The 12688-nt window shown below is 38.4% G+C and overlaps 1 protein-coding gene across 4 annotated transcripts in view; it reads left to right on the top strand.

Moving 5' to 3' along the window:
• zranb3 (zinc finger, RAN-binding domain containing 3) overlaps window positions 1–12688 on the top strand; it is a 102598-nt gene that overhangs the window by 45647 nt on the left and 44263 nt on the right. For all 4 annotated transcript variants that reach the window (XM_042513403.1, XM_042513405.1, XM_042513402.1 and 1 more), the window contains one exon: window positions 3946–4417. In XM_042513403.1, coding sequence (XP_042369337.1) covers window positions 3946–4417 — 472 coding nt within the window. The remainder of the gene's footprint in view (window positions 1–3945; window positions 4418–12688) is intronic.

Genomic DNA, 12688 nt, shown 5'->3' with positions numbered 1-12688 from the left:
AAGCACCTTACACATGGTAGCGGCCACTTATGAGGGATTTCTGGGATGTGATAGTCCACGATTTCACAGAGGATTTGTGGATTCAAAACTTCCAGATGATCCTCTCAACTTTTGCAGTTACGTGATGCAACAACAGCTTTTGTAGCTCCTGCTGCATCATGAGGGAGCCAGTTCCTACTGACAAGCATATAGCCATAGCATCATGTGACCTATAGAAGCAAAAAAAGTGTTTCCATTGCAGTTTTGTGAAATATGGCTTTTTCTAATTGCCTGAAATACCACCTCATGTGAACGTAAAAACTTTTTAGTGATAAATTATTATTATTTTTTTTTAATTGACATGTTCCATGAGGCGTATTTTATATTTGCAATTTCATTTTGCATAGTTTGAGGGTTAATTGGAACCCCATCTAATATATCTTTTCCTCTCTGTTAGTCATATTGGCCCCCATTTATAAGATGAACCTATGACACAAAACTGGGTTTCTGGTCATTTCCACGCAGAGCTCTGCATTTATCAATGTGAATGTGAGCGGAGGCTAATGTTCACTCAGCGGTGCAGCAGAGGAAATATGGCTCAGTCGGAAAATTGTTAATACACCATACTCTGACTGACATTTTAAGTGTTTGCAGCCACATATTAATTACTTTAAAATGTTTAGTAAATGTTAGAAAATATTATATTTTGAAACAACCTACTTCAGCTCTTTCACAGCTGGCGGTGTCCCGGCTCTGTGGGACTGTCTGCAAGCTGAACACAACTCCTGCATGACCCTAATTTATCTGAAACTTTTATTAGAAATAAATAAATTAGTAAAATTAAAAAAGCAGCCCCAGTAATCATGGCCACATTCTTCACATTGTAAATCAGTTATAAGCTTTCATGTGAATTTTCTAACAATATCACTGTGACATAATATTATTAATATATGTCAGCTATGGGTCAGTACATATCGTGGATGTATAAATTTCATATTCTAGTCTTAACTGAAGTTCGATTCTTCACTGCAACACTGTGGACCGCAGCAATAATTCCTTACCATTTTTTTGATTTCCTTTGATGCCACTTTTCAGGCGCAAACAGAACCAGTTTGTTAAATCGGACCTTAGAGGTCAGCGTTTCCATTTCCAGCTCAGATGAGTTTTATTCTCTTTAACGTATTACGCCTCTCCATGTCGTAAACTCTCAGGGCAAGGCTTCCAAACTCAGAATAAATAGGGGAAGAATTTGTAAACGACGATTGTTTTCAGTGGCTGCATTTATCAAAAGCCGCTCGTTTGTACGCTGTGATCGGTGAGATAAGACCGATTCATGAATCACACGTGAACCCTGTCTTAGGTTGATTTCTGTTCTCGGATCTGCGCTGGTTTGTACGCTGGTTTGGTAAATGAGGGCTAAAGTGCTGAAATAAAAATTTGACTTAAAATCTAATGTTTTTCACCAGTTACAGGCATTGTGTTAGTGTTGCAGCACTTGGTTGCATATTGTGGCACCAGTTGTTTTACCTTCCAGAGGGCGTGGTTGTCAGATTATGACCCGCTGTGCTCCTTGCAGGAGGACCCACTCTGTATGTCAATGTAGTCTGAGGTACCGAAAACACAAAAATCCTTAGTGTGAGATGATTATACACTATTTAAAACATGTCTATTATATTATATTCAATTTCTGCCACTATATCTCCCATATCTGTCTTTGATATATCATCACTGAGTCTGTGTGTTCAGTTAGTGAGGAAATTTTGATATCAGGGGGCAAAAAGTTCTGTACTTTGGTTGTTGTTATAGAGAAAGACTGTAAAGAGACCTTGGGAAAAGAACCCTGTCACTCAAAACAAGTGTTCTCTTCGCTCCAGCGATGTCTTCTGAGTGGAGCTTAATGAAGTCCTTCAAAGGGGAAGAAACCACATTGTGAGTAATTGTACTTACTGACTTAGAAATATTACAGTTTTTTAAATTAAAATGACATTTGGAGTGCAGTAATCACAGTCGTGGTGAGATTTGCTGTCCTGGCGTTTCAAGGCTTTTTTAAATAGATGGAGTTGAATGCAGTAATCAAGAAAGAACATAAGGAGCTCATCTGTATTTAAATAATCATGAATATGTCTGAGGTTTGTGGGATTAAATAATGTTTTCATTTTAGAGTTTGTCAGCTTTTAGTTTTTTCTATTGCTCAAGCACATTTTTTGAAATACTTTCTCAAAACATTAACTGCAATCACCAAATAAATAAAATACTTAAAATATTTCCTCCTCCATGTGTTTTAAGGAATACTTTTAATTATGCTAAAATGTACTTTTTCATGGTTTTCCTGCATAAAATTAAAAAAAAACTAGGGTCTGGAAGCAGATCTGAATAATTGTGGATCTGGCGTCTACTGCGCCCACCCCTGCTGCTCATGCTACGATTCACCTCCGCTTTCCATCATATCTGCTATGATGGTGTTTTTGCGAGAAGTGGTAGGAAGCTCCAGGGTTTAGTTTACATCACAAAACTTAACTCTCTACCATGTTTGATGTCAAACTTTAACTTTGCTAATGCTAAATCTGCTCTTTGTACTGACAAGTCCGCTCTGCACTGAGGATTCAGGTCTCCTTGCCGGTGTCGTGTCAAAGTCTGTTTCTCCGTTGATGTGTTTTTTCTGTACTAGACAGCGATTGGTTTTCCTATCAGTGACATGCCTAATCTAGTTTGCACAGCATACTCAGACTTTAAAGTAATGCACAGACATCGCTCCGTTCAGTAGAGCGGTGGTGTCCGAACTTTTTTGAATTGGGGCCAGATCCAATACGCTTCTTTCTTCAAATATGTTTTTAAAAAAAAAAAAAAAAAAAAAAAACCACAAACAAATGGGACAAATGCAACTGTTTCTTCTTTCACTGAAATTTATTCAACTTTCCACTGCTCTTAAAAGCTCTGGTCCTCACTGCCGACACTTCTTTCTGTGGCCATGTCTTAGCAGAAAATGTCATATGCTTGTTTGCGAGTTCTGCCTGTGCAGTTCCTACTCGATCTATGTATGGCAGTCCTACTATTGTAAGGTAAAGGGAAAAAAAGCAAAGTGATTTTGCTTAAATAACCAATATTCTTAAAAAGTCAAGCAGAGAGCCGTTTAAAATCTGTCCAGGGGCCACATTTTGCACCAGGGCCGAACTTTTGACATGCCTGAAGTAGAGGAATGTGAGAACACCTCTCTAGTGACAAGTTTAGTCAAAGTTACAGAAAACACATTATCTGTTTCTTTATGTTGTTTCTCATAAAAAAATACAAACAGTAGGAATAATAATTATACATTTTATCTGTAGGCACCTTTCAACGCACTCAAGGACGCCTTACAAGAGACAGTTGTAAACAAGCCGCAATGCATCCATACATCACAAAGACAAACAATCATTAATATACCATAATAAGTTCATATAAGAACCTGACAAAATCACTGTCATAAAAACTAGTATAACAGAATCATCATCAGTGTGTGTCGCCATAAAATCAGAGTGAATTTGCCAGCTTGAAAAGATGTGTTTTAAACATTTGACAGATATGACATTTGAGTATATGTTGAACACATTTACAGGTCACTTCTGATCAATACAGTGGGTTTCACTTTCATGCATCAGCCTTATTAATTGTCAGGTTGCGTCTGTAGCAAGTCCTTTTTGATGTTACTGTCAGACTTTTTAAATGTGAAAAACTTTCTGTGCCTTTCTATTATTTGTCCTCTGGTAGTTTTTATTTCCTGTGTTACTAGGATACACATTGGCATCAGACAATGTTGCTCTGTATTTTTATCAAAGGGTAAAATAATTGCCTTGTGACAAGTATAATGAAAGAGAGATTAAAATCATGGAAGCTCTTTTGCTTTACAGGTGGATAAAGAAGCTGATGTTTATGTAACTAACTGTGCGCCTTGATTTAAAAAACTAACTTAAGTTTCCATCTTTTTCTTAGTTTGAGAAAGAGAAGCAGCACGACATCCGTTCCTTCTTCTCCCCGAGCACCAGCAAGGAGAAGAAGAGGAAGAGAGCTGAGGATGAGGAAACATCTCCCTCCATCTCCTCAGAGACGGCCGCCGCACCATCTGGCAGTGAAACAAGCTCTGACAAATTAAAGGAGAAGAAAGAAAAGTCCCATTCTGAAATCTCGGCACCAGACCAGGACTTCGCCCCCCAGCTCAAGAGGGTCCGGACACCAAAGCCCAGCCCGAGTCCCAGGTCCAGATTTGGTGGGAAGCGAAGGTCGGCTGCTGGCTCCTGTAGCCCCAGCACCCAGGTCTCCCTCATGGCCCCACGAAAGCTGTCAGAGCCCGATGCTTGTGCCCGTGAGAAGTGGAACTGTGGGGCCTGCACCTACGCCAACAGCAGCCTGCTGCCTTACTGCGAGATGTGCGAGTTCCCGCGCTTTTCTCCTGCTGTCCAGTCAGGTAGGAATTTTCTTTTTTTTTAACATTGTTTTTTTTAAACAATCACTGGGTAAATAAAGAGGAAAAATAAACAGGCAAACAAATAAACAAAAAATTAAAAATACAAGAATTAACAACTAAACAAAAAATAAAATAAAATAAACTATAACATGACAATTAAAAAATAAGTAAAGAAAAAAAATATATAATTTAAAAAAAGGTGTTGGTGCAGTATAGGTTTGTCCAATGACATTTCCAGGAAGTCATTCCAGGCTTTCCATGTTGTAAAAAATCTCTGTGGTGTACCTCTTACATTGTACATCATCTTTTATAAGGATATACAGTAGCTGAGTTCATTTATCCACCATGGGTGGCTGGGTGGGTCCTCATTAATCCATTTGGACAAAATACATTTGTTTGCTTCTGTCATGGCCAGCCAAAAAACATAGCTGAATGTACTGAGTTAAACTGACAGTTAGAGTAGTCTCAAAGATGTACTATGGAAAGTGATAAACAGTCAGGTGGGATTAACAAAATTAACAAATCATCTGATCTGGTCACCTGCACTGTGTGTGTCTGCTTGTGTGTTCCACTTTTTGTTCCTATATGAACACACTAACTTCATTTCAATGCAAACTGGATTCCAGTAAGAAAACAACAATAATGCAGCTGCCTCTTACTTGAAATGAAGCACCTGAAGCTGAAATCCATTCATATCTTTATTTTCCTTCCTGTCAATATCAATCGTAGCAGTCTGTTGACATAATACTTTTGAACAGCATTACAGATTTCACCAGATGGAGATGCGTGATAGCGAAAGATGGAGGCAGGCTTGCCAGAGTCTGAAATAGCACTGCTCTGAGAATATTGTCTCTCTCTCTCTCAGATGACAAGGACACAGTATAATTCTCACCTGTCAAACTGAGAGAGAGAGAGAGAGCGGGAACAGGCTCTTACTATTGCTGCAAACGTCTCGCACAAAGTTAGGAAAAGTTGAGCCGGCTCTAGCTGATATCTCTGACAGCCTATGATTGTATCTTGCAGGAGAGAGGGGAGGGAAGTCATTATGACCTGGCAGGCTGCAGGTCCGCGCTCTTTAAATGTCTGAGATGCATCACATCGGATCACGGGGTTGAAAAAATATCCTCAACTTTGACGCGGTTTCAGCAGTGATATTTAAGCAGCGTTAGTGTTTAGTGTTTCTTTGGGTGCAGGATGTTGGGCTGAATTTTATATTCATATTGACGTTAGAGCGTTTGTAATTTAAAATCAGACAAACCTATATATCTGCACACATGGATCAGTGTTTGTGCTTGTTGCTTCTTCTGCACGCTGACACAGCCTCCCACTGACAATCAGCTGAAAAAATGAATACACCAACAGGTGGCAAAGAGGATTAACTAAACAGAGAGCCATGGCAGGTTAGAGTATACAGAAATGAAATAGGTGCCTTGTTTGCTTCATTAATTGACTGTTTACATACTGCACATACGCTAAATATCACAAAATATTTGTAGGGGAAGAAAAAAGATTAGAAAGAAAGATTCTACCAAGAAAAAGCAATTTGTGTGAGCTAAGTTACGGTCGGAAATTGAAAGGTCTCATTGATTAACCCTCAAAGACAGCCGCCCGTGGCTAAAAATAGCTGCCATTCTAAAATGTTAAATAACTTTTAAATCAATAATCCCATCAGCATGCTTTGAAAAGGCATGTTAAGTGGAGAATCTCCGCTTCCCAGTGATCACATAAGCCCTGTTTGGATGTACATAAATATTAGAATACACATGTTTTTCACTGAAAAATGCTTCGGATTATCTTATGATAAATGGCTGTAACTTGTTAAGGTGAGAGGAAGACTGAAATTCATTTGGAAGTTCAAAACATTTATCAACAACTTTCTAAATGAAAAAAAATACGGGAAGTTCACATAAAAACACAAATTTTTAATGGCTTTTTTAAAAATTCAGTTAAATTCATTCATTATTACACAAAGCAAGGGTAAAATTGTGACTTTAAATGAGTCAGACAGAAACTTGGGGTACTTCTGAATCAAATGATGCTAGAATTGGTTAGAAAATCAAAATAAATACAGGAGAGTCATGCACTCCTAGAATTGCTCTAAGTCTTTGATGGTTAATTCACTGAATTTTATGTACTTACCTTTAAAAGTGTGTTTTTGTGGTGCTGGTAGGCATGTTTTTTGCAATGTTATCTGTTTCCCCCTTGTTCCACTCTGTAACCTAAGCTAAGCTAATCAGTCTCCTGGCTGTAGCGTCATATTTTGTCTAACTCTCAGCAAGAAGGCAAATACAATTGCCGTCATAATTAAGGGGTGTACAGTTGTGATAATAGAGCATATCAGTGGCAAAAACAAGAACTTTTAATGGGCGTAAATTGACGGTGCAAACATGCTCTGAGTGTTTCCATTGTAGCCTAGCAGCTGCCCACACTCAGTACTGGACCAATTTAAGAAAAAATGCACACAAACACATGGGAAAATAGGGTCCAGGTAAAAACAGTGGAATTTTAGGTGTATTTGATGTGCAGAAAGTCACACGGCGACTCTTCAGCGTGGTAGCGAATGCTTTGTTTTCCCCCTCAGTGAAAAAATATATGATGTTTTGTGAGGGTACAAATACTGACTGTATCAGTAATAGGTATTTCAAAATGTTGAACTATTTCTTAAAAGACATGTTTTATAACTGTTCAGCACCACAACTAACATAATAGTTGAAAGAAAACAGTTTTTAAGGTCATGAAGGAAAATACTCAAGTACAATCAAGTGAATTCAAGGAACCAGAATGCAAAGGGATGGTGAGGATGACTCAGGACTGAACGACCTCAGTCTGAGCTGGAGGGAAACATTGCATACAGATATTTTTTTATTATTATCTGACAAATTATAGGTTTTTATATTTTATAACGTAATTAAACTTTTGTGTGGAGGACACGTTATCAGAGCATCGAAATGACCAATGACACTGACTTAAACAAATTTTTGCAAATGTTGATTGAATGAAGGACCAATTGATTTCTTTTACTGATTTTTCTAAATAGCCCTCATGTAAACTACACGTCCTAAATAAGAATCTAAATTGCATAAAACCAAAATATTTTTCAATAAAGGAATTTTGCCACACTAGGTAATTAGATAGACAGGTAGAAAGATGTGCATTTATCTCTCGATTGTTATTATTATTTTTCAGTGGTGCCAACTTGTCATTTTTCAGTAAAAATCAACATTTTAAATGCAAAATAGGTCATTTTTGAGATTTTTGTGGATCTGATGAGTTTTTCAAAAGGGGGGGTGATGAGTGCTGCGAGTACAGAACCACGCAGGGGTAGTTTTTAACTGCCCGCATGGTAAGAATCTTTTACAGTAGCTTTATGATAAATTTGTGGCTTATATGATGGTGTGTCAAGTGTGGGGCTGTGAATTACCCTGATAAGGCTGTTTTTATTTGTAATGTAATGTAATTTTATAGAGACAGGGACATCAACCTTACATGTAACAAGGACAGATGCATTATACCAGGTTTTATCAAAGCTGCTATTTTCTGCCCATAGTCGCTGGGGCAGGTAGATGGAATGAAAAAAATAAACGACAGAAATTGACTGAATAAAGTTAGCCAACGTTAGTCAGTGTTTTCCTCTGCGCTGCTGCTTGTACTTAGTAACATTAAGACGTATTTAAGCTCTATTCAGTAAAAATGACAACTGGACAAATACAATTATAACGTTCACAATTATTTTGTAAAAATTAGTTTGTTGATGTGAAACTTGAATAAATACAGCTTTTAAAAGGAGATATTTGTAAATGTTTTCACAACAATATAAAATAGATATTAGAGAGGGCATTGTGATTATTACATATAGTAGGCCTTTGAAGCAACTATTTTTTTAGAGATGTTTTTCATCTGAAAGGTTATATTAAAGGTTGATTTAATTATTGTGTACTAGTGAATTTGTATTTATTAAAAGGTAGTGTAATGGAGAACTGAATGCCTTTAAAAACAGTTCAGTGATTTTTTTTATGATGAAGATTTCTTTGTTTCGCTTGCACAAATAAAAACGAAATAAGCATATCTAAGCGATGTCTTTTAATTAACCAAGCAGCAGTTGCAATCTAAAAAAAACCTTTTACTCGCTACAAAGTACTTTGATAGAGTTTTGGACCCAGCTCAACACTCTCTTGGCAGTTTTTTTTAACTGTGTTGAACTAACATCCCCTTTACATTACTTTTATAGCAGTAAGATTACTTTAATTAGAGGGTATTTCTCTCTATATCCTCATGCTGAAATTGACTGGAAATACACATTTAAAAACTAATTTTTAACTTTCCAGGAGGTATGCCCCCAGATCGCCCTAGAGGGTTCACCTTTTTGTCACCTTTGTCACCCTTGATGAGTTTGCATCCCTGCTTTTTGCTGTAAACACATATACCGTACATGTGCAGCACCCAGTATGACGTTCAATGTTTTTTTTTCTGTGTGAATGACTTTCAAGTTGCATTATGCAAATATGGGATCTATATTTAGTGTGAGTATAGAATAAATATTGGCTCTGCTGGAGGTTTGTTTGCTGCTCAGTCCATTGGCAGTGAGGACGGTGCACTTAGAACACATACAGTTCAAACAAGCAGTACCTCTGCGTTTGAGCATCAGCGAAAACACACACCCACACGCTCACCCACACACACATATCTGTTAACAGAATTCACCCCCCATTTCATTCTCAGCTGCAGCAGATGCTTGATAACTATTCAGCAATCACACTCTCCTCTTTGTCACAAGCGCCACTCTGCATTCACAGCAGCAGGCTGTGTCAGCTCGCTAGACGGGGAATTTAACAACCTGCTAAATTTGTAAATGACAGACTGAGCTGAGAAATAACAACTGTATTTATGGAGATATCTCTCAACTTGGCACTGCAATCCTCAGCTCGTGGAAATGTTAGAAAATAATCAGGTCAGAGCCTACAGTATGACATGAGAGATGGTATCCCTTCAAGAGCAACAATTTCTCACAATGACAGAGAAGAAAGTTGTGACACTGGCTCAGAAGTCGTGTCACTGGCATTAAGACGTGTTGCAGAGGATCACAGAATACTGACGCATGATGCAACGACATCAGGGCTTCATTTTCAAAGAAAAGGAACAGAGGAAGCATCATTTGGCTTCAACTGTCTGTGGATTTAAGCAGCATGGCAAAAATACAGCAAGACAGCAGCTGTAGAGGAAGAATAGTCAGCATACAGAAGGATATTGGTCTGTTGTACCAGGAGGCGTTTGTACCAGAGTGAACTGTAACAGAATGAGATGCAAAATATAAGAAAGATTGCATGAATAAGCAAGACTTTTATGACTTGATGGAAAGTGTTTAAGCATGATGTGTGAAAGAGAAATGCTAAATGAAAATATTATTATGTTGGAGTAGTTAGCTAATGCTACTGTAGGTATTAAGTGAGTTAGTCAGACACGCTTACGTAACCCAGCTCATGTTCAAGCACAGTTGAATCCATGCCATGCTCTTTTGCTCTTGTGTTTTGCCTTTTGAAAGGCTAAAAGAAGAAACTGTCCTCCAAAGCCTTTTTCAGCTGTATGTTGAGTATTGCTCTTATTGAAGTGCCATGGACACCACTTTTTTCATGTTGGGAAATACAGTAGGCCTGCAGTGCCTAGCTAAGGTTGCAAAGCTGTAATTAAACAATTGGTGTTTGTTGGAGGGGTTTAGTGTAAAATTGTAAAAGCAAAATTCTTTTAAATTTGGGGTAATCGGTTGAAGCTGCGGCTGGTTTTATAATGCCCAGTTTTCTTTTATTAAAGTTGTTGGCTCTCTTTGCTGTGGTGGCCTTCACTTCTCATATTTACTACAGGAAATTATTTCCTGTGCGCCAGGGACGGAAACTTCCAAAATCACAACAGCTTTCATTAATTGGACACAAATTGAATCACTGTTGGGCTATATCGTCAGTAATCAAGAGCTGTTTTTAATCAAAGTGTCATGCGTTATAAACTCCTTTATGTGACAGGCTTTGGCATCTCAGGTGGTCTCGTCTGAGCAGTTTCCTGAAGTCGACCTAGCACCAGTGAACAACAAGACAGCTTCTGTTCAACCATTTTCAGGTTGAATCAGTGGTGTTGAGTTCCTGTGTTTGCAGCTTTTCGAGGCCGAGAGCGTGGGCACGGTTCAGTTCTTAAGCTCTTTCACCAGTAGACCAACAATTTGTCTCTCAGCACCTGCTGTGAGAGAGTATTCAGGAAGAGGGCAATTTGGTTATCTCCTGGCTCTCTGCAACTCTCAGCTAGCACTCTCTCCTTGTCCTGATTTTTTTTGGACTGATTTTAAGCATTTAAAGGTCGACTCCATCTGCCATCCTCTCCAGCTTTTTCAAATGGAAATTACTTAACTGTTACCAAAAAGCAGTAACATGATTATAACAATAATAGTAATAATAAATGAAAGGCATGTTTTCTTTAAAAATAATCCTATTTTTGTAGAAAAAAGGGCAATTCTTTCTTTTTAATTTTTGTCATTTTAAAGAACTCTTTGTTTGTTTGTTTGTTTGTTTTTTTTGTTTTTCTGAAATTTTTGTAAGGTATGTTTTCTTCAAAAATTCCAAAAGTGACAGCAGAAATTATTGTTGGATTTTAAAATGCCTTAAACACATCATGTGGGACGCTGAAATTGTGTTTGAACAGTTTGAATGTGATATGCGTAAAAAATGCCGGGCAAGAAAAAAAATGACAAATGAGCGAGCCCTGGCTGAAGACATTATATTCCTCTCTTCATAGCCACCAGACTCCTTTCACAAAAACAATGATTTTACCTCGCATAACACGAGAGTTGCTGGTTTACTGCTTCCTTGATTCGTTTATTTGTGTTATTGTGTGACTTTTAGATCCACACTAATGTGGCATCCACAGCAGTGCAGCAGTTGCTGAGCTTCTGTGCTGGTGAGGGGGTGAGAGAAATATAGCTAATTTGGAAGATCGATAACCCACAATTCTCAAAAAAGGCTTGGCTCAGTCACAGAGAGGAAATGTACATAAGGTGACATTTGAAAACATTTTTAAAAGGGCTCAGGAGAATAGCATTTTGGAGCTAAAACGTGTACTTTCAGCAAAATTTGAACGTTCAGAGTTAAATACACAAGAAACACTTTGATGAAGCTAAAGAATGATATTAAAAAAAGTAAAAATAACAGACCTGGCCCTGAACAACAGAGTATCTTTAACTGTTTGATATCAGACAGTATTTGAGGACCGAGTACTTTCCTTTTCTTTGCTACGTTTTTTGCCACAGGCTGCAGCTGTTTCACTCCCTGCAGACTGCAATGAAAGCTTTTCCTGTTTTATTCAAGCACTGGAGTGTGTTACTTTTCATGTGAGTCCTCATAAGCTCATGCCGTTGGCTCATGCGTAGGATCACATGCTTTTTCCAGTGTGTTTGTGTGTAGTAGTGTGTTTGTGTGTGTCTGGAACCGAGACTCAATTTTGGAGTCTCATCAAGCCACTACAGACATAATGGGGCCCTGATTGGGGGGAAAACAAGAGGGTTGACGGGTAAAGTCGAGGCACGGCCCTGTAGGATTTCCCCGTTAACATCTTCCTCGGTGGGGACAGCTTAACACAAATTGAGCCGTCTCTCTGCGGTCTCGCTCGGCTTGTTAGTGGAGGGGGGCAGCGGCGGGGCCAGGAGCCCGGAGACTCACATGACATTTGAGGGAGCCGACTAGAGGCTGGCCTTTTGAAGAAACAAGCCACAGAGAGGCAGGATCACTAATTAGCCCTCTGCGTCCCCGAGTCTCACAACTTACTGTCTTGTTAGATTTCACACCTCAAGTTCAACAAATAATGTGAAAGGATATGATTTAAATTTAACTAGGGAAGTAGGGAAAGGAAATTGTGTTGCACTTCTCTGGAGGAAGTTCTGTTCAGGCTGAAAATGACATTTACATGTGGTTATAAATAATTGTTTTCTTTCCTTCAGCTGCTACTCTGTCTTTTAGCTTTACCTTGATAATATACTTCAGTAGTGTCAAACCCTCAGTTTGTGAGCAGCCGTGCCTCAGATCAAGACTTAGAAGTAAAATTTTAAATAACGTGGAATATGAATGGCATTGGCATAATCCTTGCATCCATTAACATTTTCTTGGCTTAGATTCCTGCTTGACCTTCACAGAATTACAGCATTCGGTATGAATGAAAATGACATGAATGGTTCTGACTAGTGAGCCTAAAAGGTGCTGTAAGCTGATTCTTTAAAGCAAGATCTGCGATTGGCATCCC

Source organism: Plectropomus leopardus, chromosome 24, assembly GCF_008729295.1.
Source record: "Plectropomus leopardus isolate mb chromosome 24, YSFRI_Pleo_2.0, whole genome shotgun sequence".
NCBI lineage: Eukaryota > Metazoa > Chordata > Actinopteri > Perciformes > Serranidae > Plectropomus > Plectropomus leopardus.
Note: the sequence above shows the minus strand (reverse complement) of the source record. Positions and strands in the feature narration are given on the sequence as shown.